General features: G+C 42.0%; 2 protein-coding genes across 2 annotated transcripts; one reads left to right on the top strand and one right to left on the bottom strand.

Moving 5' to 3' along the window:
* GADD45B (growth arrest and DNA damage inducible beta) lies at positions 1-3,760 on the bottom strand. The gene is made up of 4 exons (XM_030218777.1): positions 3,587-3,760; positions 3,359-3,460; positions 3,025-3,235; positions 1-860 (listed from the first exon to the last, which is right to left on the bottom strand). The coding sequence occupies exons 1-4, from the start codon at positions 3,628-3,630 to the stop codon at positions 747-749; spliced, it is 471 nt and encodes a 156-aa protein (XP_030074637.1). The 5' UTR covers positions 3,631-3,760; the 3' UTR covers positions 1-746.
* An 8,328-nt stretch (positions 3,761-12,088) lies between these two features.
* TMEM233 (transmembrane protein 233) lies at positions 12,089-26,439 on the top strand. The gene is made up of 4 exons (XM_030219093.1): positions 12,089-12,347; positions 18,201-18,335; positions 21,752-22,090; positions 25,984-26,439. Exons 1-3 carry the CDS (start codon positions 12,168-12,170, stop codon positions 21,761-21,763), a joined length of 327 nt encoding a protein of 108 aa, XP_030074953.1. The 5' UTR covers positions 12,089-12,167; the 3' UTR covers positions 21,764-22,090; positions 25,984-26,439.
* Positions 26,440-26,971: the final 532 nt, after the last annotated feature.

Genomic DNA, 26,971 nt, shown 5'->3' with positions numbered 1-26,971 from the left:
ATTTAGCCCTGAAACTAATACAAAATGAGAACACAGCTGTTCCCAGATTTCTACAAATGTATCTTCTGTATTTGAAATTATGCCCTGCTAATACATCTGAGGACTTCAGTGCAGAAAAAAAAGGGATAAAGTTTAGGGGTGAGGGATTACACGGAAAGACAGTACTTGTCAGTTTCAGAATAATTTATTGTAAACATCAGGTAAACAAAAGTTTAAGATTTAATATCAAAAAGTAACAAAATAGACTGCGAAAATATTTGCAAAGTATAAAAAAAAGATGTTCAAAATTCTGTGCAATTGTATGATTTTCATAAAGTGCATTTGAACCACTCCATTTAAGGTTTCCCAAACTCAAACTGATGCAAACTCAGTCATGGTACAGGAAGTCTTTACAAGAAGTAAAAAAAAATTAAATAAAATTTTTTTAAAAATGTAAAAGCCTTCAGCAATAGTGTCAGCAATTTCTTTATCTCTTTTCCAGCCCAGACCAGAAAACCTTCTAGAGAAAATGGATAAGAACTGAAATTTCTTTTCTAAAATTCATTGCTGTTTCCATATTCAGTCTGATAGTAGTGCGACTCTCCTGGATGACCTGTGCATCTTCTCACACCTTTGGCGTTGGCCACTGCAGGCAACTCCTCCTTCGCTGAACAGGTGCTGTTGCCATCAGCCTTCTTATTTTTCTCATATAACACCTTTTCTTCTTTTGTGTATTTTTGTAATTTTTCCAATAGTTTGGCTTATCTTCAGCGCTCTAGCAGTGAAATGTGAGGCACCCACTGATTCTTACATCTGCACTCCTCACAATAATGAGCCACTTTCTCCAAACCTTCACTTTGCAAAGAGTCATTACAGGGTTTCTACAAACAGGAAAAGAAAAGAAACTGAATAAAAGTGCATACTTCAATCATAGCATTATGGTCTACTTCCACTTTTGAAAATTCAGATATGGGTCTGCTCTCTCTAGCAGTGCTCTTCATTAACAGATTTGAATTAAGTCTTTAACACAAGACTCTGCTACCAAATTTCAGCTAAATCCATCTCGCTCTATACAAGCGCACATACAAAATGGAATAATAGGGTTTTTCTAGTATTGAAACACATCTAACCAGAAAGAGTTGTCAAACTGACTGGCCTAGAGCAAAGCAACAAAGAACTATTTTACTGTCTTAACCCCTGAACCCTACTGATAATTTTCTGTCAGGTCACACCAGGTTGTCAACCTAGAATCTTTCTGACCCATAGGAGCCAACTTTTCAGAATGATTGGGGAGTGCTAAACCCAATGGAAAACAGCCTTCCCTGGACACAGTCAAAGAGTTTGCTCAGTATTGAGGGTGCTCAAGCATCCACAGAGCTGGCTCCTATGTTTTCGCCTTGCTTTGTGTTCTCCATTGTAGCTAAAAATGGAAGATGTAAGATGGAGGTCTCTATATATTTATTTTGTACATTAAAATGGTCTCTTTCAAATAATCAACTACTACATTATCAGCTGCTAAAGAAAAAATGATAGTCATAATGATATTGGTCTTGATATTTAAAAGCATTTAGGGGGACGTTATAAATGTCGGCTATCACTAAGATGGTTTTTTTTTTTACCACTCGTCATGTTAGTTTAGCACAGGGTCCCATTTTGTGCAATGAGACCCTGTGCTAAACTAGCATGATATAGTAAAATAACCCATCTTAATGGCAGCCCCCCTTCCTTATCCTGCTACTCAGATAAATGCAACTGACTGGGACAGTCACTGATTTTCAGAGACATTATCCAGATAAAGTGACTGACAATCATTGTAGACTGCCCCAGTGGTATCCAGATATTGACATGGTGGTTCAGGGGCCTGAATGGAGCCAGAGATACCCAGCTAGCAGTAATACTCAGCACCAGATATCTCTAAGAAAGCAAACAATTTGTACCGAACGTCAGTTGGCGGCATAGCTGAGTATTCAGCACCAAAATCCAGACAGTGGTCAGCACTGACTGCTTAGATGTATGTTTGAATACCATGGCTGTGGCCTTTTAAAGAAATGCTGACTGCAGCAGTGCAGTGGCGTACCAAGGGGGTGGGGCGGTCCGCCCCGGGTGCACGGTGCTGGGGGGGGGGGGGGATGCCGCGCTCCTGTCGGCTCTTCGTTTTCATACTCCCTTTGCCCCGGAATAGGAAGTAACCTGTTCCGGGACAGAGGGAGCATGAAAACGAAGAGCCGGCAGGCACGCGGCACCCCCCACCCAGCAGCGTGCACTGGGGGGGGGTGTTCTTTTGCCAGGGGGGGCGTCGCGCTGTTCTGGGGGGGCGCTGCACCCGGGGGGGGGGGGCGCATTGGCGATCCGCCCCGGGTGTCAGCCCCCCCAGGAACGCCACTGCAGCAGTGGCCTAGCCACAGGTGGGCCTGGGTGGACAGGGGCCCACCCACTTTGGACTCAGGCCCACTCAAAATCGTAACACTCTTGCTGTGGCTGGCGAGGATCCCCAAACTTTGCCAGCTGAACATTTTCTTTCCTTGGGCAGCCAGTGCTCTTCCAAATGTTAGCCTGCAGCACTTACCTTGAGCTGATGCTGAGATGGTCCTTCTGCACATGCTCAGTTTTCGCACATTGCAAAAGCACTGAGCATGCACAGTCTGCCCGCAGCAGTATCAGTTTGAGGCTGCTGTTTCCAAGAGTACTGGCTGCTCGAAGAGGAGGAGGAAATCTTCAGCTGGCAGGGTTTGGGGATCCTCGCCAGCTCAAGTATTTAATATTTGGGGTTTGTGGGAAGGGAGGGGTGGAGAGAGGAGCAAATCAGAGGGGGGCCGGGGGGGGGGGGAGGAATTCCGTGCCCACCCACCTTGGGCTCAGGCCCACTCAAAATTGGTCATCTGACTACGCCCCTGGACTGCAGAGTTTCAATATTGAACTGATTATGGATTTCAGCAATGAGCCATTCAAACACAAGAAATAGGCCTTAACCTACTTCCTGACATGTGGCTTTATTTGAATATAAGGCCACTGAGACATTTATTCCAAGATGAGTAAACTACTTACAGTGACCAAAATACAGTGCAGATCTCGTGGCTCCATATCCTCATTCTCCAACTCTCCCAAGATTTCAGACAATTTATTTAGGCCACACACACGAACGATATTAATGTCATTTTCACAGCAGAAAGATTGGATGAGTGTGAAATGGATTTGTAAAGCAATATTCTCTTCATCATCAATAGCTAGCAAGCAGAGGACAACGCTGTCTGGATCCCTACGGAAGAAATGAAAACCACCAGAAAAGCAATTAGTCCTGTCTATACGGAGAATCCATCTGAGCTGCAATAATGCAGCACAATATAACCAAGAGCAGACAGAAGGCAGAAAGTACACTTACACATTCATGAGTTTAGCAGACTCGTATACCCCAACTGTCAGTGAATCCTGCCTCTTAGCAGCCACCAGCAGCTCTTCCAGTGCTTTGCTGACAGATCGCATCCTTTAGAGAGAAAGCAGAGAAAAAAAAACCATGATTAAAACGTGCAGAAGCTGCACAATGGCTTCCCTGTGAGCAATCTCCACACACAACAAAATGGTGAAAGTCAAGGAAACTGACATTACTTACTTATGAGCAGTATTATCACAAGAAACGATTTCTTCCAGCGTCATGTTCCAATTATAATCCACAGTGGTGTAGCGAAGAACAAGCAATAAATCTAATTGTGAGAAAAAGTGAAAACCAGTTGATTCGTTTGCAGGAACGAACCTTTGCAATAGTAACAAAACGAAGTTGGTACACTCTCTCCCTGGATTTGAATGCTAGTCCTGCAAAGGCAGCTGCCTTATAAGTCATTCGGAATGGGCATGGCTGTGTAATTTGCATGACTGTTTTCATTGGTTAAGGAGGCCACAAAGAGAAGGCAAAGCTGCAACTGAAGTGGTTGAAAAGCCTATGCAAAGAGGCAGTTCAACCTACAGCCCCACGTGGGTCAAAGAGGAAAAGTATTCACAAAAATATGCGGTCCTGCCCTTTAAAGCTCCCTCGAGGCAAATGTTTCTAAATGTGTTAATTTTTGTGCATAACATGACGGTAACAATCTCACTCCTACACCAGCATATGTGAAGTATGATCTCAGCCTCTCAAACTTACTGCTAACATTACCTTTTTATCTACAAGGGTCCACTTAATTTCTAAATTAATTTCTGTGGCTTATCTCCTGCTGCAGTGGATCCATGAGCAAGTTTAATAAGACCTACTTCTCCTTTAAAGGAAGTGCAGCTGTCTTGTGCCATTGGTGGATGCCTAAGACCATACAGTAGCTCAATCCTGCAGAGAGTAGTGGGCTATCTGCGGTTGAGATCAGTTACTTTGCAGTTGTGGCTGCTATTTGGCCTAACGAATCACCAGTCACAACAAGGGTGACAAAAGAAAGGGCAGCAGACCATGTACAAACTAACACCTTTTTTTATGACATCCAGGACTGGACACCAGTGGTGTTTTGTCCCCCAAGGGCCTTCCTCAGCAGTCTTTGTGTGGATGTGTGCTGGTATTAGGCTGAGCTTAATGTAATACTGGTGATATTTGATATCTTGCTGCTTTATCACAAAAAAATAGTAAAGCCTTGGACTCTCTGCTGCCCTTTCTTTTGTCACCCTTGTTGTGTCTAAGGGTTCTTGGATTCTCTGCTGCCCTTTCTTTTGTCACCCTTGTTGTGTCTAAGGGTTACCGTTCTTCTGTTTTTCTGCTCTTTGGCCTAACCATATCATTTTCATGTTGGCAGTATGTAAAGTTTACAGAAATTCTACAAAACTGCATATCTGTATTGGAAGAGGCAACAACCTGCCTAGTTTTGCATTGTACAGAAAAGGAATATGCAAATTTCTATGGATGCTTTTTCCTGAGGTAGGTTTACTAATTGATACAAAATTCACACGTAAAAGGAATCTAATCTCTTCCCCTGTCCTTTTACTCATCTGGCACCCCCCAGTGTGTTTTACAGTAAATGGTACCTGTAGATATTGTGCCTGCATCCCAAGACATTTTCATGGGAGTTTTGCTATAGCACCCACAGAACTGGCTCCTATGATGTCACATCCTCTTTCCAACATAATCCATAGGACGTCCTCTTTTCCCAACACTCTGAATGTTGTTCTTGAGATTGAGAGCACTCCTCCCCCCCTTTTTGCCATCTTTATTGCTCCTGAATAGATTATAACCTGATACAGTGATACCCCATTCATGAGACTCCTTGAAACATGTCTCTGTAACAGTCACAATATCCAAGTTAATTTCCATCACTGGGCTTCCAAATCAAGTATTTTATTTCCAAGGTTGTGAGCACTTGGGCTTATAGCCTTCCACCAATTTTTAGATTGTTCACTTTTTTTTAACTTGGTTTTTATTGAAACATTTTATCAAATAAAATTGAGTAAACAAATGCAATAAAAAAAAAGGCAAACAAACCTATTCCCCTCTCCCCTTCTTCATTCACTAATATGCGATTACATAAGAGCAACACAGTCCAGGCACGTTTGCAGAGGGGACCAAAACTGATCAAACTGAAAAGCTCTATCCTGATTGAGTGCAGTTAACTTCTCCATGTGGCACAAATACGTAAGTCTATGCATCCACAATTCCAGTATTCAACCAACCCACAGATATAGGGGTCCTTTTACTAAGGTGCGCTGCAAAATGGCTTGCGGTAGTGTAGGCGAAGGCTTTGGGCGCACCAATCCATTTTTCAGCATGCCTAAAAGAAAGGCCTTTTTAAAATTATTGCCAAAAATGGACGTGCGGCAAAATCAAAATTGCTGCGCATACACTTTGGGTCTGCGACCTTACTATCAGCCATTGACCTAGCGGTAAAGTCTCACGTGGTAACTGGGCGGTAATGACCTGCACGCATCCGATACGCGTGTCTGAAAATAAAAATTATTTTTCGGCCGCTCATATCAGATGCACGTCAAAAATGAAATTACCATTTTGGTGTTGGGCACGTGTAGACGCTTAAGCGGCTTAGTCAGAGGACCCTTTAGTGAGTTATTCCTGTTTGCAAATTAGCTTCGTGCACTTGGGCAAGTTCGTAAACATTAACCCCTGATAACTATATTGCTTTTGTAGAGAATTGAATCAAAGTCACTTGGAACTAGCACGTAAATACTGTGATTCACAGAGAACTCTGCATATTAACAGAGCTGTGTGCTTTAACACGATCTGCACTGAGGTATTCCCTGGAGTTGTAAGGTGTTGCATTGCATAAATACATGCATACAAGGACTGAATACATACACGCACCTGCTTTAAACATGTGTAGCACATGCTGAAAACCTACCGTCTATTATACCTAATAAATGCCTTCTTTCTACTCTCTACTTCTTCCCTTAACTAATCTCGCTATAACAATAACTGTACCTGACATCCAGGACTAATTGTATTAACAAAATTATGTAAGCCACTTTGAGCCTGCAAATAGGTGGGATAAGGTGGGATACAAATGCAATAAATAAATAAATAAATACAAGAGCATTATAAAAAGGGAATGATTTTGAGAATTTGTATAGGCATCCTATTATGAAAAGACCCTATGTGTGCATGCAGTTTTAACAAAGCAGAGGAGAGAAATCTTTAGATATGTTAATTTACCTGGGTTAATGGCTTCAACAATTTTCCGGTTCCGATTGAGTTTTCTTCAACATTAATTGGAAAAACAGCTCACTGGCGCCCTCTTGTGTTCAGTTGGTAGGCTTAATTTTAACAGTATGCTGTTTAACCAAGATGTACAAATGCTTTACAATCAGAATGCGTGCAGAAAATAACTTGTGATTACCAGCTTTTCTACTATGTTTGATGTCTAGATTTCATTATAGTTTTCAAAGGAGAGGAGGATTAGAGAAGTCAAGGCTGCTATCTGTTGTCCCCTATTGATTTCAAGATACGTATGTTAAATGGCAGTGTGGAAAGGCAAGGGGAAATAAAAAGGTTAAATAGAAAAGCAGCAGCCAGATGAAAACGATAGACAGAGGGGCTAATAAGCAGTTTTAGAAAGGGGTAGTAAGCCGGGCTAAGCCCACTTTCTTTCAGGGTACCTAGCAGTGTGTTTGCCATGTTAGTCCACTAGAATGCATACTGTACAAATAAAGGTATTTGGTCCGTGGGTTATAAATATTACAAATATATGGACATAGCAAATGTGTGGATAAGTGAATGGCATAGCAAGGAGGTATTTCTGGGGATATGGATGAATTTGGCATGGGGAGTGCACTTACATGTATTATTTTAGATTTCCAAAAGTATGTGTATGTTCATGAAAAAAAAATACCTGCCCAAATAGCAGGTGTAGATTTGCATGTGTAGTTTTCCTAGTCAGTTTTTAAAACTGATGTAAAATCTGAAGGTAAAATGTATCTGTTGACTTTAAAGATACATTGCTTTGTTTGAAAGTTGTCCTCTGCTTTACCAGCTTTGGGGAGTTAACACTCCCTCCTATTTTCCCTTCATGATATCATCTTCAATCTGAACATTTCATATCAAGTTTAAAGGCAGCTCCTTGTGACTCTGGGCAAGTCACTTAACCCTCCATTGCCCCATGTAAGCCGCATTGAGCCTGCCATGAGTGGGAAAGCACGGGGTACAAATGTAACAAAATAAATAAATAAAAATACAGGGGATGAGATTACTTCCTTATGAGGAAAAGCTAGAGCAGCTAGAACTCTTCAGCTTGGAGAAGAGATGGCTGAGGGGAGATATGATAGAGGTCTATAAAATACTGAGTGGAGTGGAACAGGTAGATGTGAATTGCTTGTTTACTATTTCCAAAAATACTAGGACTAGGGGGTACACTAAGTAGTAGGCTACTAAGTAGTACATTTAAAATTAACCAGAGAAAATATTTATTCATTCAATGTGTAATTAAACTCTGGAATTAATTGAAAGACAAAGTGGTAAAAGCAGTTAGCTTAGCAGGGTTTTAAAAAGTTTTGGATTATTTCCAAAGTAGAGAGGATTATTTCCTGAAAGAAAAGTCCATACGCATTATTAAGATGGGAAAATCCATGGCTTATTTCTTGGATTAGCCACTTAAAATCTGTTTAATTGTTCTGGATCTTGCCAGGTACTTGTGACCTGGATTGGCAACTGATGGAAACAGGGTACTGGGCTTGATGGACCTGTCCCAGTACGACAATGCTTATGTTCTAAATGACTTTCACACTTAGATACAGAAGGGAAAGGGAAATGGGACTTGATATACCGCCGTTCTGAGGTTTTTGCAACTACATTCAAAGCGGTTTACATATATTCAGGTACTTATTTTGTACCAGGGGCAATGGAGGGTTAAGTGACTTGCCCAGAGTCACAAGGAGCTGCAGTGGGAATTGAACTCAGTTCCCCAGGATCAAAGTCCACTGCACTAACCACTAGGCTACTCCTTATAGAAGGGTGTAATCTGTACATAGTGGCAGATACAATTCTAAACAGAAGCATAGTGGGAATTATCTGCATGTTCTGCCACCTTCTGGGCAGATTTGATGGACCATGCTGATCTTTATCTGCCATCTGTTACTCTGTTAAGATGCAATCATCATTGGGCCTTTCTCAGATCAGAACAGAAAAAGTATGTTCCACAGCAGTGAGGTGTGTCTCTTGCAATAGGACACAGTAATTTTGTCCTCTTAACTGGGGAGTGAGCAACACTATCATTTTCTGATAATGGACATGTTGGTGTTACATATTTGTTGAGATGTAATCCATAATCTTGAGTTTCCTCGTGAACTTAAAAAAAACACTCTAACATTAGAAGCATTATAAGATGGTGTTGGGACAAAAGATAACCCCCTACTTAGTACGTTCTTTTCCACATGAGTAAGTTTTCTTTTAGATATATTATATACCTTATCAATGCTACTGTTGCTAATATAATATAATATAACCACACCCTCTCCAAAAGACATTACACGATGTGATACCCGCAAGCGAGCCTTCTCCGAAGTAGCCCCCACACTCTGGAATGCATTGCCTGAAAGGCTCTGCTTAACACAAGACTATCCTTCAGGAAGCAGGTGAAGGCTTGGCTCTTCAACCAGGCCTTTAATGGAAGACCTAACTAACTTCTTAGTTTCACTCATACACACAAGGAGTGACACAGGTTACACATACTGCAGCAGGACCTGTTTATCCATTCTTACCCTAGCTGAGATAATATTTAATCACCTCTCTTACCTCATGTGCAACTTTCTTTAAATTAGTTCCCTTACTTTTTAACTCCTCTTACTCTCTTACCTATCTATATGTTCTATCTTTGCTTATTCCCTACACTGTCTATTAAAATGTTTTATTACGTATTGTGTTGACATTGTAAGTAGTATACTATGCCATACTTTAAGAAGGCCTACCCCCTGATCCAAATTAACTTCTCCTTTCATGCGACACAACAAAATATGAACAGTACTAGATTTTAACTTCCCTCTTTTATTTCCTTGTTGTTTTATACTGATGTTTCTTACATGCTTTCTACTGTACTATGTATTTGCATTATTGAACTGGAGCCAACCTCTACGGTATTGTGTAAGCCACATTGAGCCTGCAACTAAGTGGCATAATGTGGGATATAAATGTGTTAAATAAATAAATACTTTGTATTGTTATTTGAATAGTTTTACTGCTGTAATTGTCTATTGCTTATGTTTGAGTTATTCTTACTGCACACTGCCTTGAGTGAATTCCTTCAAAAAGGCGGTGCATAAATTCTAATAAATAAAGAAATAAACAACCAAAATATTGCTCACTGTCTGTATGTTGTTATTGAATACTGATAGGGTCTTCCCTCTTCCTCTCCCTCTGCTCTGAAACTGATTCATAGTGCATGCACTGTCTATATTTGAATCTCTCCTCCGAATCTGACCTAATTGAAAAACCTGATGTGCAATGTTATTTCTAGGAGGGGTTGTATATAGAGAGGCAGAGGGATAAAATACATCCTCTGAGTCACTCCTTGGTCTCTTTTTTCTCTTTGACTTTTGGGATTGATGATAGTTCTTAAAAAAAAAAAGAACAGTCTATCTTTTTAATACCTGGTCTCTTCACTGCGTAGGATTTCTTCCAGTAGTGCTTTTTTTCATTATTCCGCAGATATACGCTGAAATTTTTATAATCTAACTCATCTCTATTTTCATATTTATTAAGTTTTAAGTCTTTTACAAACAGCTCTTCTTCAAATCTTCATACAGAAGATCAAAACATGCATCATTTTCTTTTAAAAGCTTCAATTGATTGATTGTCTTCTCTCACTTTGTTCTCCTTATTTTTACATGTCTTAATTAATAGCACCATCAAATCCAGGGAACACTTATTAAGAATAGCTTCCCACTGCCTCATAAACACATCATCCTCTCTAAACATGTAGGTTGTTTATTAACACGTAAACCACATGGTATTCGTTTGCACCTGCAATATTCTAACAGGGAAGACCCTTGCAATTCCAGTCTTATTTGTCTCTTATTCAATTGTATCGCTTCCTTCCAAAATAGTATTAAATCATCTAGGGCCCCTTTTAGAAAGCAGCGGTAAACCCAATGCAGGCTTACCACTTGCTAAAGAGGAAATACTACCATGCTACCGCAGCAGCCTGGCGGTAGCTCTCACCCCCTAGTGCACGTCATGTCAGGCACTACAAAAATATTTGAGAACCGGTGTGTACCCAGTGGTAATTGGGCTGTGCCACATGCTGCCCAGTTACCCGCTTCAGTAAAAGGGGGCCTCGGCATGCATTAAAAACATGCATCGACGCCAGCGCAGGCCCCCATTTGCCGCAGTTTGGTTAAAGGGGTCCCTAGTTCATTGTTGTCTTTGAAAAAAGGTTCAGGGTGTAGCATGTTTGCAAGTTCTTCATCATTATAGCTCAAAACGTCCTTTCATGTTGAAAACGCCATAGCAACCCCTATGCCAAGCCCCCTCCCTACCCATCTTAAAATCTCTGCTTAAAACTCACCTCTTCAATGCTGCTTTCGGCACCTAACCTTTCGAGAAATATAGTATTTCTCTACACTTGTCTTTTAGATTGTACACTTGTCTCTAGATTGTACACCTGTCTTTTAGATTGTAAGCTCCTTGAACAGGGACTGTCCTTCCATGTTAAATTGTACAGCGCTGCGTAACCCTAGTAGCACTTTAGAAATGTTAAGTAGTAGTAGTAGTAATAATTAAGGTCCAAGAAAACAGGTAGGCAGGCAACTTACAAGATCCAGCACAGAGTTAAAAAAGAAGCAAATCACCACAGGGTGATTGGAAGGCAACAAAGAGTAGTGATAAATGGAGTTCGCTTGGATTTTATTTATGATATTGTACGCTAGGCCTCATATTGTGTTTTACTTTATTTCTCTCCTCCCTGTATATACTATGGGGCCCTTTTACAAAGGCACGCTGAAAAATGGCCTGCGGTAATGTAGACGCATGTTTTAGGCGTGCATAGAATCATTTGTCAGCGCACCTGTAAAAAATGCCTTTTTTAATTTTTTGCCGAAAATGGACATGCGTCAAATGAAAATTGCCATGTGTCCATTTTGGGTCTGAGATCTTACCGCCAGCCATTGACCTAATGGCAAAGTCTCATGCGGTAACCAGGCGGAAGTGACCTACGTACATCAAATGCCACTTGGTGTGCGCCCAATACGCGCGTCTGAAATTAAAAATTATTTTTTTGAGCATGCATATCTGATGCGCACCAAAATGAAATTACCACAAGTGCCACACGGTAGCCAAGTGGTAACTCCATTTTGCCGTGTGTTGGGCATGCGTAGACGCTTACGTGGCTTAGTACAAAGACCCCTATGTAAATCACTTTGAATGTAGTTGCTAAAACCACAGAAAGGCAGTATATTAAGTCCCATTTCCCTTCATGGTTATTGGTTTTACACACAGTTTATTGTACATTTTGATCTCCTGCAGGGTATTTTTTAATGTATGGTAGAGCTCCAATTTCTTCTATGAAAGTAGGCGTGGTTTTAAAACTTCACGGCAAATTATTTGAGCTTAATTTTCTCTCAGACTCTTTCCTAGCTTGTCGTCACAGAGCAGGGGGGAGGAGAGATGAGGTTACATCTCATCTGAATGTGCAACTAGGATTTCAGAGCTGCACTGCAAGTGTCAGCTTGACAGCTCCCAGCTTAGAAACGGAACTGGTCTGGAATTTGCCCTATCCTTAGCTCTTTCCATGTCTCAAACTACTTCCAACTCAGATATCAAGAGGGCTTTAGAGAGTAGTCCAGAGACCTACATTGATGGTGAGAGTTCAGAACCTCCAATGCCAAAGAATTACTTACTGCTTACCATCTGTTCATGCTTCTGTCCTGCTTACCCAATCAACATTGTGGCTTTTGTCTTCTCCATAATGGTGAGTAAAATTTTAGGAAAACCACAGACTTAAGATCATATATTATATGATTATATCCATTATGTTATACCTGTTCTTTTTGTAACTAATTATCTATCTACTCTTGAATGGCGCTTGACATGATGAAATATTGTAAGCCACATTGAATCTGCAAATAGGTAGAAACATGTGGGATACAAATACAACAAATAAATAAATAAATAAATATAAATGTAAACATATAATGGGACAATATTTAAAGTTCTATTTGTGGTCAAAATATTGTTTTACCTTCTATAAGGATAAAAGTATACAAGTTGTTCAACAATTCATGTCTGACAATCGCCCTTTCTCAATTCAGGAAAAGGGTATATACAGTCTTCCAAAGCATGTGGGCTATGAGAAGGGGATCTCAAAAGTGTGTTTTGGTCAAGAAAAAATATTAATGCATATATAGTTTACCATGTAAAATGAGTTTATCTTGTTGGGCAGACTGGATGAACCGTACAGGTCTTTATCTGCCGTTATTTACTATATATATATATATATATATATATATATATATATATATATATATATATATATAATACATTTATGTTTATTTAAAGCTTGATATATCACCATTTCTAGGGGTAGGTTACAGAGGAAAAGAATGTGAGATAGGAAAGATTGTATTGAAATTTCATTTGCACAGAAGCAGTTGCAAAGTGCTTTATATCAGTGGAGATTTTTCAAAAGGAAATTATGCTCCTCCATTCCATTTAAAAGTCTGATATGAGATTCCCTAGTGCAAAATATCCATGGAATTTGCATTTAGGCAATAAGTTCAACATTGCCCCCTCGAACTTTGTACCGCTGGTGTATTTTTTCTTTTGCAAAATGTGTTTGAAAATGTAGCCAGTGCATGGATCTTGCCTTCATGGGATCAGGAGGAAAAGTATGTGCCAGAAATGATGTGTGGTGATTATGTAATTTCTTACCCTGACCTAACTCTGCCTATTTTGTAAGAGAATGCCTATGTGAGAAGCCCAAAAAGGAAACCAAACAAATCCCATGCAGTCAAGAGCAAGGCACAAAAAAAAAGGGGGGGGGGGGAGGGTGGGAACGACCAGAGTGATAGTCCAGGATGAAAAAGGTTTTGTTCAACAGGATATAAACAAGTCCTGTGCAAAACACATACAGTGACACTTAAGTACATAAGTAATGCCATACTAGGAAAAGACCAAGGGTCCATTGAGCCCAGCATCCTGTCCACGACAGCGGCCAATCCAGGCCAAGGGCACCTGGCAAGCTTCCCAAACGTACAAACATTCTATACATGTTATTCCTGGAATTTTGGATTTTTCCAAGTCCGTTTAGTAGCGGTTTATGGACTTGTCCTTTAGGAAACCGTCCAACCCCTTTTAAAACTCTGCTAAGCTAACCGCCTTCACCACTTTCTCCGACAACTAATTCCAGAGTTTAATTATACGTTGGGTGAAGAAACATTTTCTCCAATTTGTTTTAAATTTACTACACTGTAGTTTCATCGCATGCCCCCTAGTCCTAGTATTTTTGGAAAGCGTGAACAGATGCTTCACATCCACCTGTTCCACTCCACTCCACTTGCTTGTAGATATGAAGCTAACTCTGGTCACCCCCCTCCATTTTATTTGTGCCAGAAGTCCAAAAAAGTGCATAATTTAAGCCTATTTTATAAAGGCAGCAAAGGTATCTTTGGGCCTTTGAACCAGCTCCAATAGTCCATGAAAACTCATGCGCAAATTTTATACCTGCTTCAAAAAAGCTACAAATATTTGCACGTGGACCCAAGTATACTAACATACAATACCACTCATGGCAGATGTTTGTTTAGCCTGCATATATGGGCCTTACACTAACCTTTTGTAAAAGACCCCCTTAGATTATAAGCTCTTTAGGGCAGGGAGATATTGATCCTGAATACTTATCACCACTATGTAGCACAGCATACATCCAATCAAACATATAAATGGCAAGAGGCGTACTCACTTGCAAATGCGCAGTAGAGACCCTCTCTGTCCCGCCCCCGCATCAATACATGATGATGGGGGCGTGACAGAGAGGGAACCTGCGCACCTGCGAGTGAGGGAACCGCCGTTGCCACCGCTCCCCCCCCCAGGGTTGCCGCTACCGCTCCCCCCACCCACCCGGAGTCGCCGCCGCCACCCACCCTCCACCCGGCCCGGGTACCTGGCTTCACTATTCAAACCGCCGGAACGCAGCACACAGCTCATCTGAGCTGCCGTTGGCCTTACCTGCCTGTGTCCCGCCCTCGCCGACGTTACATCACATGAGGGCAGAACACACGCAGAGAAGAAGGAAGGCCGACGGCAGCTCAGATGAGCTGTGTGCTGCGTTCCGGCGGTTTGAATAGTGAAGCCAGGTTCCTGGCCCGGGTGGAGGGGTGGCCGAGGGGACTCCGGGGGGGAGGGGCCGTGGCGACCTATCCGGGGGGGGGGGCCTTTCAACCCCCCCCATCCTTTACTAGCCCGTTTTTTATGGGCTCAACGGCTAGTAGCACTATAAAGTACAGCTGTACTGAATAGCTATTTTACTATTTGGCTGAATACGAATAATGAAAAAGATTATTTGGCCGAATATAAATACTGAATACGAATAATGGGTATTGAGCTTTAACATAACAAATAATAAAAGAAGCAACGTGAAATTGGAGACCAAGCATTTCTTTCAGGAGGATTTAGCACAGTAGAGCCCCAGATTATTTGTATTAGAATTTAAATCACTATTCAGCTGAATACGAATAATGTATTTGGGACACTATTCGAGGCCGAATCGAATCTCAAAAAAGATATAGTGGAATTAGAAAAGGTACAGAGAAGGGTGATGAAAATGATAAAGGGAATGGTATGACATCCCTATGAGGAAAGGCTGAAGCGGCTAGGGCTTTTCAGCTTGGAGAAAAGACGGCTGAGGGGAGATATGATTGAGGTCTTTAAAATAATGAGTGGAGTTGAATGGGCAGATGTGAAGCAGCTGTTTACGCTTTCCAAAAATACTAGGACTAGGGGGCATGAGATGAAGCTACAATGTAGTAAATTTAAAACGAATCAGAGAAATGTTTTCTTCACTCAATGTGTAATTGGGCTCTGGAATTCATTGCCAGAGAATGTGGTAGGGGCGGTTAGCTTAGCGGAGTTTAAAAAAAGGTTTGGCTGGCTTCCTAAAGGAAAAGTCCATAGACCATTATTAAATGGACTTGGGAAAATCCACTATTTCTGGGATAAGCAGTATAAAATGTTTTGTACTTTTTTTGGGATCTTGCCAGGTATTTGTGACCTGGATTGGCCACTGTTGGAAACAGGACGCTGGGCTTGATGGACCTTTGGTCTTTCCCAGTATGGCAATACTTATGTACTTATGTCGCTAAGCATATTCTGTAACGATGTGCACCGAACTTTTAATGTGCACAAGCAAAAAGAGGTGTGGTTATGGGCGGGGAAATGGGCATTTCATGGGCATTCCAAAACTTACATGCCTAATTATAGAATACAGCCCAGTGTGCCTAAATCTATGCGCTGGGATTTACGCCACATTTTCATTTGTGTAAATGGATGTGCGTAGATTTAGGCACTGAAATATCAACTAAGTGTATTCTATAGAATCCGCTTAGTCAGCGCTGATTTCTTTTAGGCGCCATATATAGAATCTCCCCCTGGTAGGGCTAATGTGAGGGTAGTGTGTGCTAAATCAACACTACCACTGGGGTAGCGCAGGCACCCTGCTATAGTTTCAAAGTTAATGCGAGCTGTTCCTGCAGAAGAAAATTCTTGTCTATTTTCTACCACGGGAGGGGGGGGGCGTTCCCGGTGGTAATCGGCAGCACGGCCACATTGCCGCACATTGTCTGATTACCGCAGTAGTGTGTGAGCCCTTACCACCAAGTAAATAGGTGGCTTTAAGGGCTCAGGCAGTAAATAGCTGCATACTACTTTTAATATTAGCGCCCGACCATTTATCTACCCATTAAAAAAGGCCTTATTACCCACTGCAGTAAAAAAAATGGCCCAGCATGCAAACTAGCGCAGGCCACCTTTTTACTGCAGCTTAGTATAAAGGCCCCTAAGTGACTTGTCCAAGATCATAAGGAGCAGCAGGGGGGACTTGAACCAAGCTCCCCTGATTCTTAGCCTGCTGCTGTAAACCATTAAGCCAGTGGTTAGCAATCCAGTCCTTAGGACACACCTAGCCAGTCAAGTTTTCAGGATATCCACAATGAATATGTATGAGAGACACTTACTTGCATGCACTGCTTCTTTGGTATGCAAAATCTATCTCATGCATATGAATTGCCTCTATTTCTCAGCTCTCTCTTCTTGTTAGTTCTTCTTATCTGTTCCCTTCTCCATTACTGCCAACTCCAGACTTCGCGCCTTCTGTCTCGCTGCACCCTACGCCTGGAATAAACTTCCTGAGCCCCTACGTCTTGCCCCATCCTTGGCCACCTTTAAATCTAGACTGAAAGCCCACCTCTTTAACATTGCTTTTGACTCGTAACCACTTGTAACCACTTGCCTCCACCTACCCTCCTCTCCTCCTTCCTGTACACATTAATTGATTTGATTTGCTTACTTTATTTATTTTTTGTCTATTAGATTGTAAGCTCTTTGAGCAGGGACTGTCTTTCTTCTATGTTTGTGCAGCGCTGCGTACGCCTTGTAGCACTATAGAAATGCTAAATAGTAGTAGTAGTAGTAGTAGTTAGTTACTAGTTCTAAATTTTAATTCTCCCCTAATAGTAACCACTATTTTATTTGTAAATGCTTATGATTTTATTATACACTTATATCATATTATTCATCTACGAAAGTATCCCCATACATGTATCTAATTTTACTTTTCCTCCACCAATCATACTATCCATTCATTCTATTCATTTATACCCATTGCATTCTAATCACTTATTTACCACTGTGATGTGATACCAATCCTTACAGGGTTCACGGAGTCAACAGTTCAACACATTAAACTATTACTCTAGCAATTTTTCAAACTTAATTTTTCACTTTTCCCACAGAAGATGTTAAACAACATGTTTCAGTGCTTTTCATTTAAACCTCAATTCTCTAAAATGCACTCCCATCATATATCCACGAGTCCTCACATTAGACCACAGTCCTCGGTCATAGACCCAGTAATTCAAACTGCTTTGAGTTCTTTCTTGATAATTCCTCCTTTGTGTGTTTCATGGAGCTTTATGTGAAAACCACTTTAATAAAGATAAAAATCCATGAGGCTGTTGTTGTTTCTTTATATCGTTTTTTTTTGCATGCATGCCCAATGCATGTGTATAAGAGCACTTTGCTGTATATAAAGCCATGCTTTATATTTGGGAAAAGCTTTATAGAATTACTTTCAAATATGGCAATATTCAAAAGCCATTTACCCAAGTAATTGCATTCGGTTTGGAATATGCATATTTGAACCTGTATTTTTCTAGAAGCACTTCCAAGGTGTGATTAGATGACAGGATGCAACAATATGCACAGTCTTGCATTTTCAAACTTGCACATTGGTTTTTATGGAAAACTTGCAAATTAAAATCTCTTCAAGTCCTTTTTTTTCCCCCTAGGCTATTTTCAAAAGAAAAGTACACAGAATGGATGCAAAATCTAAGCATTAAATTACCTACTCATTTGTGGAAAAATAATTATATAATGCAGAATATATTAGTATTCATAATTGCTAAAAAAAATGAAAAATAAAATGTTAACTTAAAAAAGTAAATGAAAAACACAAGTCAAGATTATTATAATTAAATACTAAACTGAATTCAAACTGCTATTTATTTTGCTATAGTTATACCTTCACAGTTACTTCCATTCCATCCTATAGGCTTTAAACAGCTATAAACAAGGAGATATAGAAGGTTCAAGAAGGCTTGGTCAAAATGCCCTATGGGTGGCTGTTGCATCAATCATCATTGGTCTTGTGATTATTGCAATATATTGTACAGTTCACTTCACAACGGTAAGAAAATCATTTACTTATCAATAAAACAAATAGTTTGTTTTACTCAGAAGAAAGCTGGTAATGAAAAGACTGTTCAACAATTCTGTATCAATATGTATTTAATTAGGTAACATTTTCAAATGTAAATGTATAGCTCTCTTCTGTCATTATTGCTGATTCTGTGTTCAGTTATGTAACGGACAATATTCAGGGGAATACATTTGGGTAGGAGGTGCTCCTATCCGAATAAGTCCTACTGAGCAGGCCATACCCAGATATTCTGCGGCACTAACCTGGATAGCACCATTGAATATCTGATGATTCCACTTCAGCACTCTCTGGGTAGTGTCAGGGCAGTCCTGGGATGGAGTCTGGGCAGAGCTGGGAGTTAATCTAGTTAACAAGCTTTGGCTTGCCTTGGTCCCACATGATCCCCATCCCCCACCCCTCCTTGCCCATACACCTTGTTTGGATATAAACTCCCTCTGGGTTCCCCCTGTAGCCCCAGGTTTAAATTATTTTTAATTGGCCTGGTTTTGCCCCTTTCTCCCTATTGAGGGAATTGGCCTCCTTTTTGCTGCTACTACACTTTAAGAGTTTTGAAAAAAAAAAAATCTCTGAGCACAACAGGGAAATCCCTTCTACTTGTCTATAGAGGATTACCCTGGAAGAGCCAGGGGAAACAACAGAGACGCAGGGACCTCAGGCCAAGGCAGGCCCCAATCCTTCTACACGCGGTCTAGCATGCCGTCAGGACGACGTTGTGGGACCTGCAAGAATTGGCAGATCAGCAGAGCTGCTAGTTCTCTTTGTCCTCATTGCGATGGGCCATTTCTGAAGTCAGAAATGGCCCAGGGGGAACAGGGCGGATGTCAGTTCTGATCTGCCTGCTCCTTCAGCCAGTGCATCGGGACCCACGTTCCTCAGCTGCACTTTCTTCTGCTGCTGTAAAGTGGGGGGAGTGGGTAGGGCTTCTCCCTCCTACCCCCCTTGGGGTTGAATTGTGTGTGGGGGGTGATGGGGCCCCCGGGGGTCCCGCATGATCTTTGGCTCCAGCACTTGACCCAATTAGTAAAACAGGCTCTGCAGTCAGATGGTGCGTACTCACCATTAGCAAGGTCCCCTGGGGGCCCCATTCTGGTATCCACATGGAGCAGAGCTGATTTTGGGTATTAGGATGAGCCCTCAGCTTCTGGAGAGGATTTGGAACCCCTCATGGACTGCCACTCCCCCACAGATTCAGATTTGGAGGGCCCTCTGCCCCAAGAGGTGGAGGAGGAGCAGTCCCATGTGGTCCAGCCATTTAGGCAAGAGGAGCTCCTTTGTCTCATTGATGAGGTCACAGATACAGTTGCTATGTTCCAAACATTTGCAGCGGATTCCACTTAGGGGGATCCATTGCTTGAGGAGGACCTGGTGGGCTTCCCCAAACATTTTACCCTCCACAAAGTCCTCGTCAAGTTGACAATGGTGGAGTGAGAGTCCTCAGATGGACTCATATGTGGGGCCAGGTCATTGGATCGTCTGTACACTTTCGCTCTGGAGGATGTGGACAGGTATTGGATGTTTCACAAGGTGGATGTCTTGGTCACAGGTGTCAAGGCCACGGTGGTGCTGGATCAGGGGAGTTCGGTCCTTATGACATGAAAGTGGAGCAGCGGCTTCACTTAGCCTTTTCTACAGGTACTTCAAACATTCAAGCCACTATCTGTGGCAGTTCTATGATTAGGGTTATGCTGCGGTGGTTGCAGCAGTTGTCGGAGTTGCCATAGGTCTCCCATCTTGAGTTGGGCACAGCATTTCTGGCAGTTGTCCTTTATGATCTCATCTGCTTAGCCTCCTGCTCTGTGGCAGCTTCGATGGTTGAGCACCAATGACTGTGGCTCTGCTACTGGTTCGTTAATGTGGCCTCCTCAAAGAAGCTTTTGAGTCAACTTCCCTTTTGGGGTCGCATGCTTTTTGGGGAAGATATGGAGACGTTGGTGAAGGATATGGGGGAAGTGAGGCCTCTCTACCTTCTGGAGCTGAAGAGGAGGGGATCTCAGTAGGCCTCTGCTCCTCGGGGGTGCTTTAAAGGGGTGGGCCACTTTCATCCTGCCTGGTGTCTGGCAGCCCAATCTGGGGATCAGAGCAGGCCCTTCTCTCAGCAGTCCTATTAGGGTCCCAAGTGTTCCAGCCCCTCTGGGGCCTCGGGTGGATCATCTGCTGCTTGGGCTTCCGAATGAGGTGCACTAGGCCCTTCGGTGGTTTTGGTAGGGGGACAGGATGGGTTAGGTTGGGCAGAATAACGAAAGTAAATTGAAATTTTTCCCTGTACATTTTTTCTTGCACAATAAAAACCAGGTACAAATACAACAAGGTAGCTTTGGCTATTGGGGAAAACCTCATGGCTAAAAAATGTATCTGTGTTATTAACACCAATGCGGGTAGTTTGATTATTATCCCCTTTAAAGTACATAATCTGCACTTGTTAATTTTCAAAGCAAAATAAAGTGATTTAAAGTATGCAAGTTGAAATCTCCAGTGTAGATATTTGAAAATTGGCTCTAAGTTAAAATAGAGAAAATATAGTTTATATTTTCCAAATTTAAGACTATAAAGGAAGGGAACATTGGAGTTACTAAAGACACCCATTCTGAATTCTCAGTACAATTGCTTCATGGGTTACTGGATACCCCAATTATAAGTTTTTCTGTAACATGAATATTTAAATATAGGCAATTGATATGGAATCAGAAAAAAAACAATATCTAAAAGTTCTTACGTGGTCTACTATGGCAGCAAAAATGCTTTGCATTAAATTTTTCCGCCTGGTAAATAGTAACATTTTGTCCACACAAGTTTATGTATTTATTTGTTTATGTTTGACATAATGCCAATGACACCAAAGGCTTTAGGGTATGGCAAACATTTATCCACTTAAACTAAGGCAAGGCCACAGGCACTTCATGGGTAGGGCCTAGCTGCATCCAAAGAGTGGTGATATATAGCTGCTTTCCAGAAAAGTTTATCTGTGTAAATACCCACTCAGTTATGAATGTCTATTTTCTATAACTATCCACCTAAATCTTTTCTTCTTTCGCTTATTTAATAATTCTACTTCACTAATTGTATCTGACATCCTGGAATGACAAAGCCATAACAGGACTCTGTAAGCCACATTGAGCCTGCAAATAGGTGGGAAAATGTGGAATACAAATGCAATAAATAAATAAATACTAGTCTTTACAGCTTCCATGGATACGTTATCTGTATAAGTTAGGATGGCTGAAAATCTGTTTAAAGATATTCAGATATCTTTATAAGGTACCCATCCAGCTGAATATTTTGAAGTACACTGAAACATTAATTCACTGATTAACATTAAATAATGCATCCACTAGGCTGACAGAATAAAAAACTGAAATTCATTGTGAAACTTTTTGTCTTTACAGCAAGTAGTTTGAAATGAGTAAGACGGATTTTCATCTAAAACATGGAAAATCTGAAGAAAACTCTCCTCATGCCTAAAGAAGCAAGTTATTTGGCAATGATTGATATTCAGATTTAACTTTGTTAACATAAAACCTGCAATTCAGAAGAGTGACTCTGCAAATCTGGAAAAAGGATAATGAAGTTTAGGCATATTGAAATACAGTTGATAACGTATTTTGCTCTTTGGAGAAGGGGAAAGCCTAAAAACCTGCATCAAGGGTGTTTTATATGATTTTTCCGAGGGCCTGGGTCATCTCCCTTTAACACAGAAATGGGATTATTTTTATTCACCCATATCGGTAAGTATCTTGGGTGAATCAAACCCGCAAAGAAATTTTCCACTGCTGTAGAATGTTTAGTATTATAACCAGTGTATTTTTTCTAGCAAAAAAAGGTGCTGGTACTCAAATGCCAGGTCACCCTTCAGGGATGGGGTGATCACTGAGGGACCCGCCCCACAATAGCCAGGCCCCCTGCAACCAGTCACAAAGGGGCCCTGTTTACTAAGACGCGCTAGCGTTTTTAGCACGTGCTAATTTTTAGTGTGCGCTAATGCTAGAGACATGGACAACAACAATACAAACCTTTTACTGCCCAAGTCCACCTCATACAAACTGTAAATTTGAACTACGCAATCTCTAATCAATTGTGCTATGCACTCTGTATTCATTTACTCCGGAATCTGTAACCATCTCTCCGAAACAATGTAAGTCACATTGAAACTACAAATAGGTGAGAAAATGTGGGATACAAATGCAATAAATAAATGCACAAATAAATTTCTATGGGTGTCTCTAGTGTTAGCGTGCTAATTTTTACCGCAAACTAAAAACGTTAGCGCGCCTACAGATCGGCTTAGTAAACAGGGCCCATAATCTATGACAAGGCAGAACTGGAGTATAGAGCTTGAGCTCTTTCATTAAAACTTGGGGACCTTGGGGCAATTTTAGCAGACAATGGAAAAGGTGCCAGCACTCATTACCCCCAAGTACCCCCTCAAAAAAAAAGGTCCTGATTACAACAGACAGTTTACTAACAAGGGCAGGGCCGGTCCTAGGGTCTCTGGTGCCCCCCTGCAGACTATCAGTTGGCGCCCCCTCCACCCCCGTCTAGCATCTTCTTTCTCTCTTCTCCCTTCCTCTTCTCCCACCCTGTCCCTTTTTTCAGCTCAGGTGGCCCGCCCTCCCTCTGACTCGAGTTCCAGCCCGACCTCTTCTCCCACTCCCACAACAGTGCTTCGCCTGCCCCTCGCCTTCCTGCATGCCACCCAGAATTTAAAAGTCATCTTAATGATGAGGGGGAGGAGGGAAGGGGAGGGGTAAGAGGGGGAGCAGGGGGAGCAGGGAAAGGGGATCATATTATCTTAATACCGTCAATTGTAAATGTTGTATTTAAACAGAGCAATAGAAAAGAAAAATTGTATACACACTAAGCTTGAAGTTTCTATTGTATTGCTTTGATTTTTCATAATAAAAAAGTTGAAATATAAAAGTCATCTTAAAGGGGGCCCGGACTCCTGGCGGCGGCAGCAGTGAAAGGCGAGCAGGCTCGGCGACTCAGCGCTTCAGCGGGCTGCCTTCCCTTCTTTTCGCTCTCAGCTCTACCTCTGGTCCCGCCCTTGTGGAAACAAGAAATGAGGGCAGGACCAGAGGCAGAGCTGAGGGGCAGGCGGACTATGTTGAGGGAGATGGGAGAAGAGGTCGGGCAGTGGGCTGGCTCCTGGCTGGGAGCTTCCGGCTTCCGGTTCCGGCGGGGAAAATTGCATGATGCAGTGCCCTTGAAGGCAGGTGCCCCCCTGCGGTGCTTACCCCGCTTACTGGGTTGGGCCAGCCCTGAACAAGGGCATACCCTTTCAGTTTTTGATAACGGGCTCCTTTTACCAAGCTGCAGTAAAAGGGGCCCTGCAGTAGTGTCAGCACATGAATTTGCTGTGCACTGAGGCCCCCTTTACCACAGTGGGTAAAAAGTAAAAAAAAAAGGACATGACTGTGCGGTAAACACTTGTCACACAGCCATTTCTGGGGGGAGCCCTTACCGCCACCTACTTAGGTGCAGGGGCGCCGAGAGGGGGGGGACAGGGGGGACAAAATTCCCTGGGCTCGGGCCTCCGGGGGGGGGGGGGGCCGGCCCGCCCACCCTCCGTCACTCCCTGGCATTGAATTTAAGTGCCTTACCTTCGAAGGCACAGCAAGCGGCGGCAGACCACTCCTTCCTTCCGTGTCCTGCCCTCGCCTGACGTAACTTCCGCAAGGGCGGGACACAGAAGGAAGGAGTGGTCTACCGCTGCTTGCTGTGCTTTCGAAGGTGAGGCACTTAAGGTCAGTGCAGAGGGCCCAGGGGTGGAGTGAGGGCCCGGTGGCGGGTGGAGGGGGGTTTCCGGCGACCTCAGGTGGGGGGGCTTTGGGGGCAGCCTTGTCCCAGGCCTGGCCCAGTCTCTCGGCGGCCCTGCTTAGGTGATGGTAAGGGCTCCCATGCTAACCCGGCGGTAACTTCCCACCAGGAAAAAAATGAATTTCCGGTCATTCCAGAAATGCCATGCGCTGGGGGTGGGGCTACCGCCAGCTCCCGTTTTAGGCCGATTGGCATGCATCAAAGCAGCGGTAGCTCTACCGCTGCTTTGTAAAAGGGCCCCGATATTTTTACATTTTTGAGGATTTCTTTTTGTGCCTTTAGGGCTCTGCACGGGCATTTGCACCATGTTTTCATTGGTGGAAATGGCGGTGCCTCAATTTACTTGTGGCCCCTGGGCATAAGCACTATTCTAGAAACTATGTCTAACTTTAAGCGTGGTTTATAGAATAACACTTTTTTGGGCACCATATATATAATCCAGCCCCATACGCATTGTGCTATAAGGGCTACTTTTACAAAGCCGCGCTAGCGATTCCCACACAGCAAATGAGAGGAAGCCTATAGGAATTGAATGGGCTTCCTCTCATTTCCCGCACCGGGAATTGATACTGTGGCTTTGTAAAGGAGGCCCTATGTGTATTCTGCAATATGTTTAAGGGTATTTCTATAAAGTGGGCACTAACATTTGCTTGTCACTACGGCATGTATATGCGTACGTATGTACATGTGTTCATAAATGTCAAAAAAGTGCTACTGAAAGGACCATGTTTTTGGTCTCTTTTCTTAAAGAACAGAAAAAGCTGGTCAATATTCAGCCACTGCAGTCAGCAATGCGGTTGCAGCTATCTAGACAGTAGTCAGCACTAAATATCTAGATATGGTGATTTGCACTGGAGCTTATCTGGATAGTGGCAATATTCGGTCTGCTATTCAGACAACTCATCTAATTGACTTATCCAAGCATTCTATCTGTCCTAAGACATCCGGATAGCAGACTAAATACTGGCGCTATCTGGATGAGTTCCAAGACCACCTATGCTCCGCCCTATTTGGACAGTGCCTCTGAATATCCCAACACTTATCCAGATAGCAGAAAATTAAAATGTCCAGTTGTGACTCGTATTATGCAGCTATGCTAGATGTTCTTTCTCCAGGAGAAGACCCAAATGCACATTATAGACTAACCAGTTTACTGAGAGACAAGCTTTTGAGGACTTTTTCATGGTTTCTTTGCAAGTATTTGATTAACCTTCAAGGGAAGCTACATCTTTTTCTGCATCCATTGTATTTAGAAAAAGTTCCTTTGGGGATAAAAATGTTTACTTTGTGATTTTATTAACTTTTTTTCTTATGTGTAATAGATATGGGATGGAGTGGTATGGGGCAATATAATTCTGGATACATGTAATTTTTTCTTATTTAGAGAGTTGTTTGTTATTTATATGGGCAAGATTATGAAATTTATTGAAATTGGTTTTCTCTTCTTTCTTTTCGTATGTTTCTTTACAATCATTTGGAATGTGATGTCCAAAAATCCTAATTAGAGAAAATCCGCTGCAAGGCGGAGAACTCAAGACTCCCCACGGAGAACAACAATAATACAAAAAGTGGGAGGACGATCAAGGATCCCAAAGACTGAGAAGATGTATAATTAAAGAGAAGTTTATTGTGGTATAAAAGACTCACAATAAACTTCTCTTTTATTATAGATCTTCTCAGTCTTTGGGATCCTTGGTTGTTCTCCCAATTTTTGTATTATTCAAAAATCCTAATTAAAATATATGAGATTTAAATTACCCTAATATTGACTGGGCTAATTTCTAATCTTTGGTTTTTACAGCGAAGGTGTTGGATAGATATCCACACTGGAACCATTCTTTGTAGGTGATGCTTCAGAAGAACTGAAACAAATCAGCGTGAATCCTGAAGAGGTGCTAGAACAACCTGACAAACTAAATTGTAGCAAAGCACCAGGATGGATGGTATTCAGCTGAGTTCTAAATTAAATTAAATATGAAACTAGAGATCTGCTACTGTTAATCTGCAACTTGTCATTTAAATCTTCCTTTGTAGACAATGTAACACAGATGTTGAAAGAGGGCTCCATGGTGATATAGACCAGTGAGCCTGACATCAGTGCTGGGCAAAATGGTAGAAGTTGCTATTAAGAACAAAATGGCTGGCAATATGAATAAACATGGCTTAATGGAGAAGAGTCAGCATCAATTTAGAAAACTATTTTTCAATATTATTTGAAGATGTGACTAACCATGTGGCTAAAGGTCAATATAGTGTACTTGGATTTTCAGAAGATCTCTCTATATAAAAGGCAACACCAACGTTCTATGAAGCCTCCAGCCGGAAGTGTGAAGGGGGAGAGATATCCGGTTTCCCCATGAGTGTCTGCCCCGCCCTCTCTGTAACACAAACAGTCAGTGAAGGAAAACAGCAGAGCACGAAATCAAATCGCTGGCTCTGTAACAGTGAAGGACTCAGAGGGGGGAGGGGAGAGAGGGCAGAGGGCAGGGACACACACACTCCCACATGCACACAGAAGAAAACATTGCTAGCCCCCGTTTCATTTGCATCAGAAACGGGGCTTTTTTACTAGTATTTTATAAAGCCCTGTATAACAGACTCCTTAAGAAATTAAAAAGTCATGGGATAGAAAATAATGTCTTCCTGTGGATCAGCAATTGGTAGGAAGCAAAGGTAGGATTAAATGGCTAATTTTCCCAATAGCGAAAGGTAAATAGTGGATCTATGTTGGAACCAGTGTTCAACATATTCACTGACAACCTGCAAAACAGATCTATCTCAATCCATGT

The sequence above is a fragment of the Microcaecilia unicolor genome, chromosome 11 (genome assembly GCF_901765095.1).
Source record: "Microcaecilia unicolor chromosome 11, aMicUni1.1, whole genome shotgun sequence".
NCBI lineage: Eukaryota > Metazoa > Chordata > Amphibia > Gymnophiona > Siphonopidae > Microcaecilia > Microcaecilia unicolor.
Note: the sequence above shows the minus strand (reverse complement) of the source record. Positions and strands in the feature narration are given on the sequence as shown.

What these genes read in the sequence shown, in the direction of transcription:
- GADD45B (XM_030218777.1), bottom strand. Translation starts at nt 3,630, where the DNA reads ATGACGCTGGAAGAAATCGTTTCTTGTGATAATACTGCTCATAA. An exon ending in TGTGATAATACTGCTCATAA is followed by an intron (nt 3,461 to 3,586) that starts GTAAGTAATGTC and finishes TTCTCTCTAAAG; the next exon opens with GATGCGATCTGTCAGCAAAG. An exon ending in TGCACTGTATTTTGGTCACT is followed by an intron (nt 861 to 3,024) that starts GTAAGTAGTTTA and finishes TCCTGTTTGTAG; the next exon opens with AAACCCTGTAATGACTCTTT.
- TMEM233 (XM_030219093.1), top strand. Translation starts at nt 12,168, where the DNA reads ATGTCTCAAACTACTTCCAACTCAGATATCAAGAGGGCTTTAGAGAGT. An exon ending in CTTTTGTCTTCTCCATAATG is followed by an intron (nt 12,348 to 18,200) that starts GTGAGTAAAATT and finishes TCCATCCTATAG; the next exon opens with GCTTTAAACAGCTATAAACA.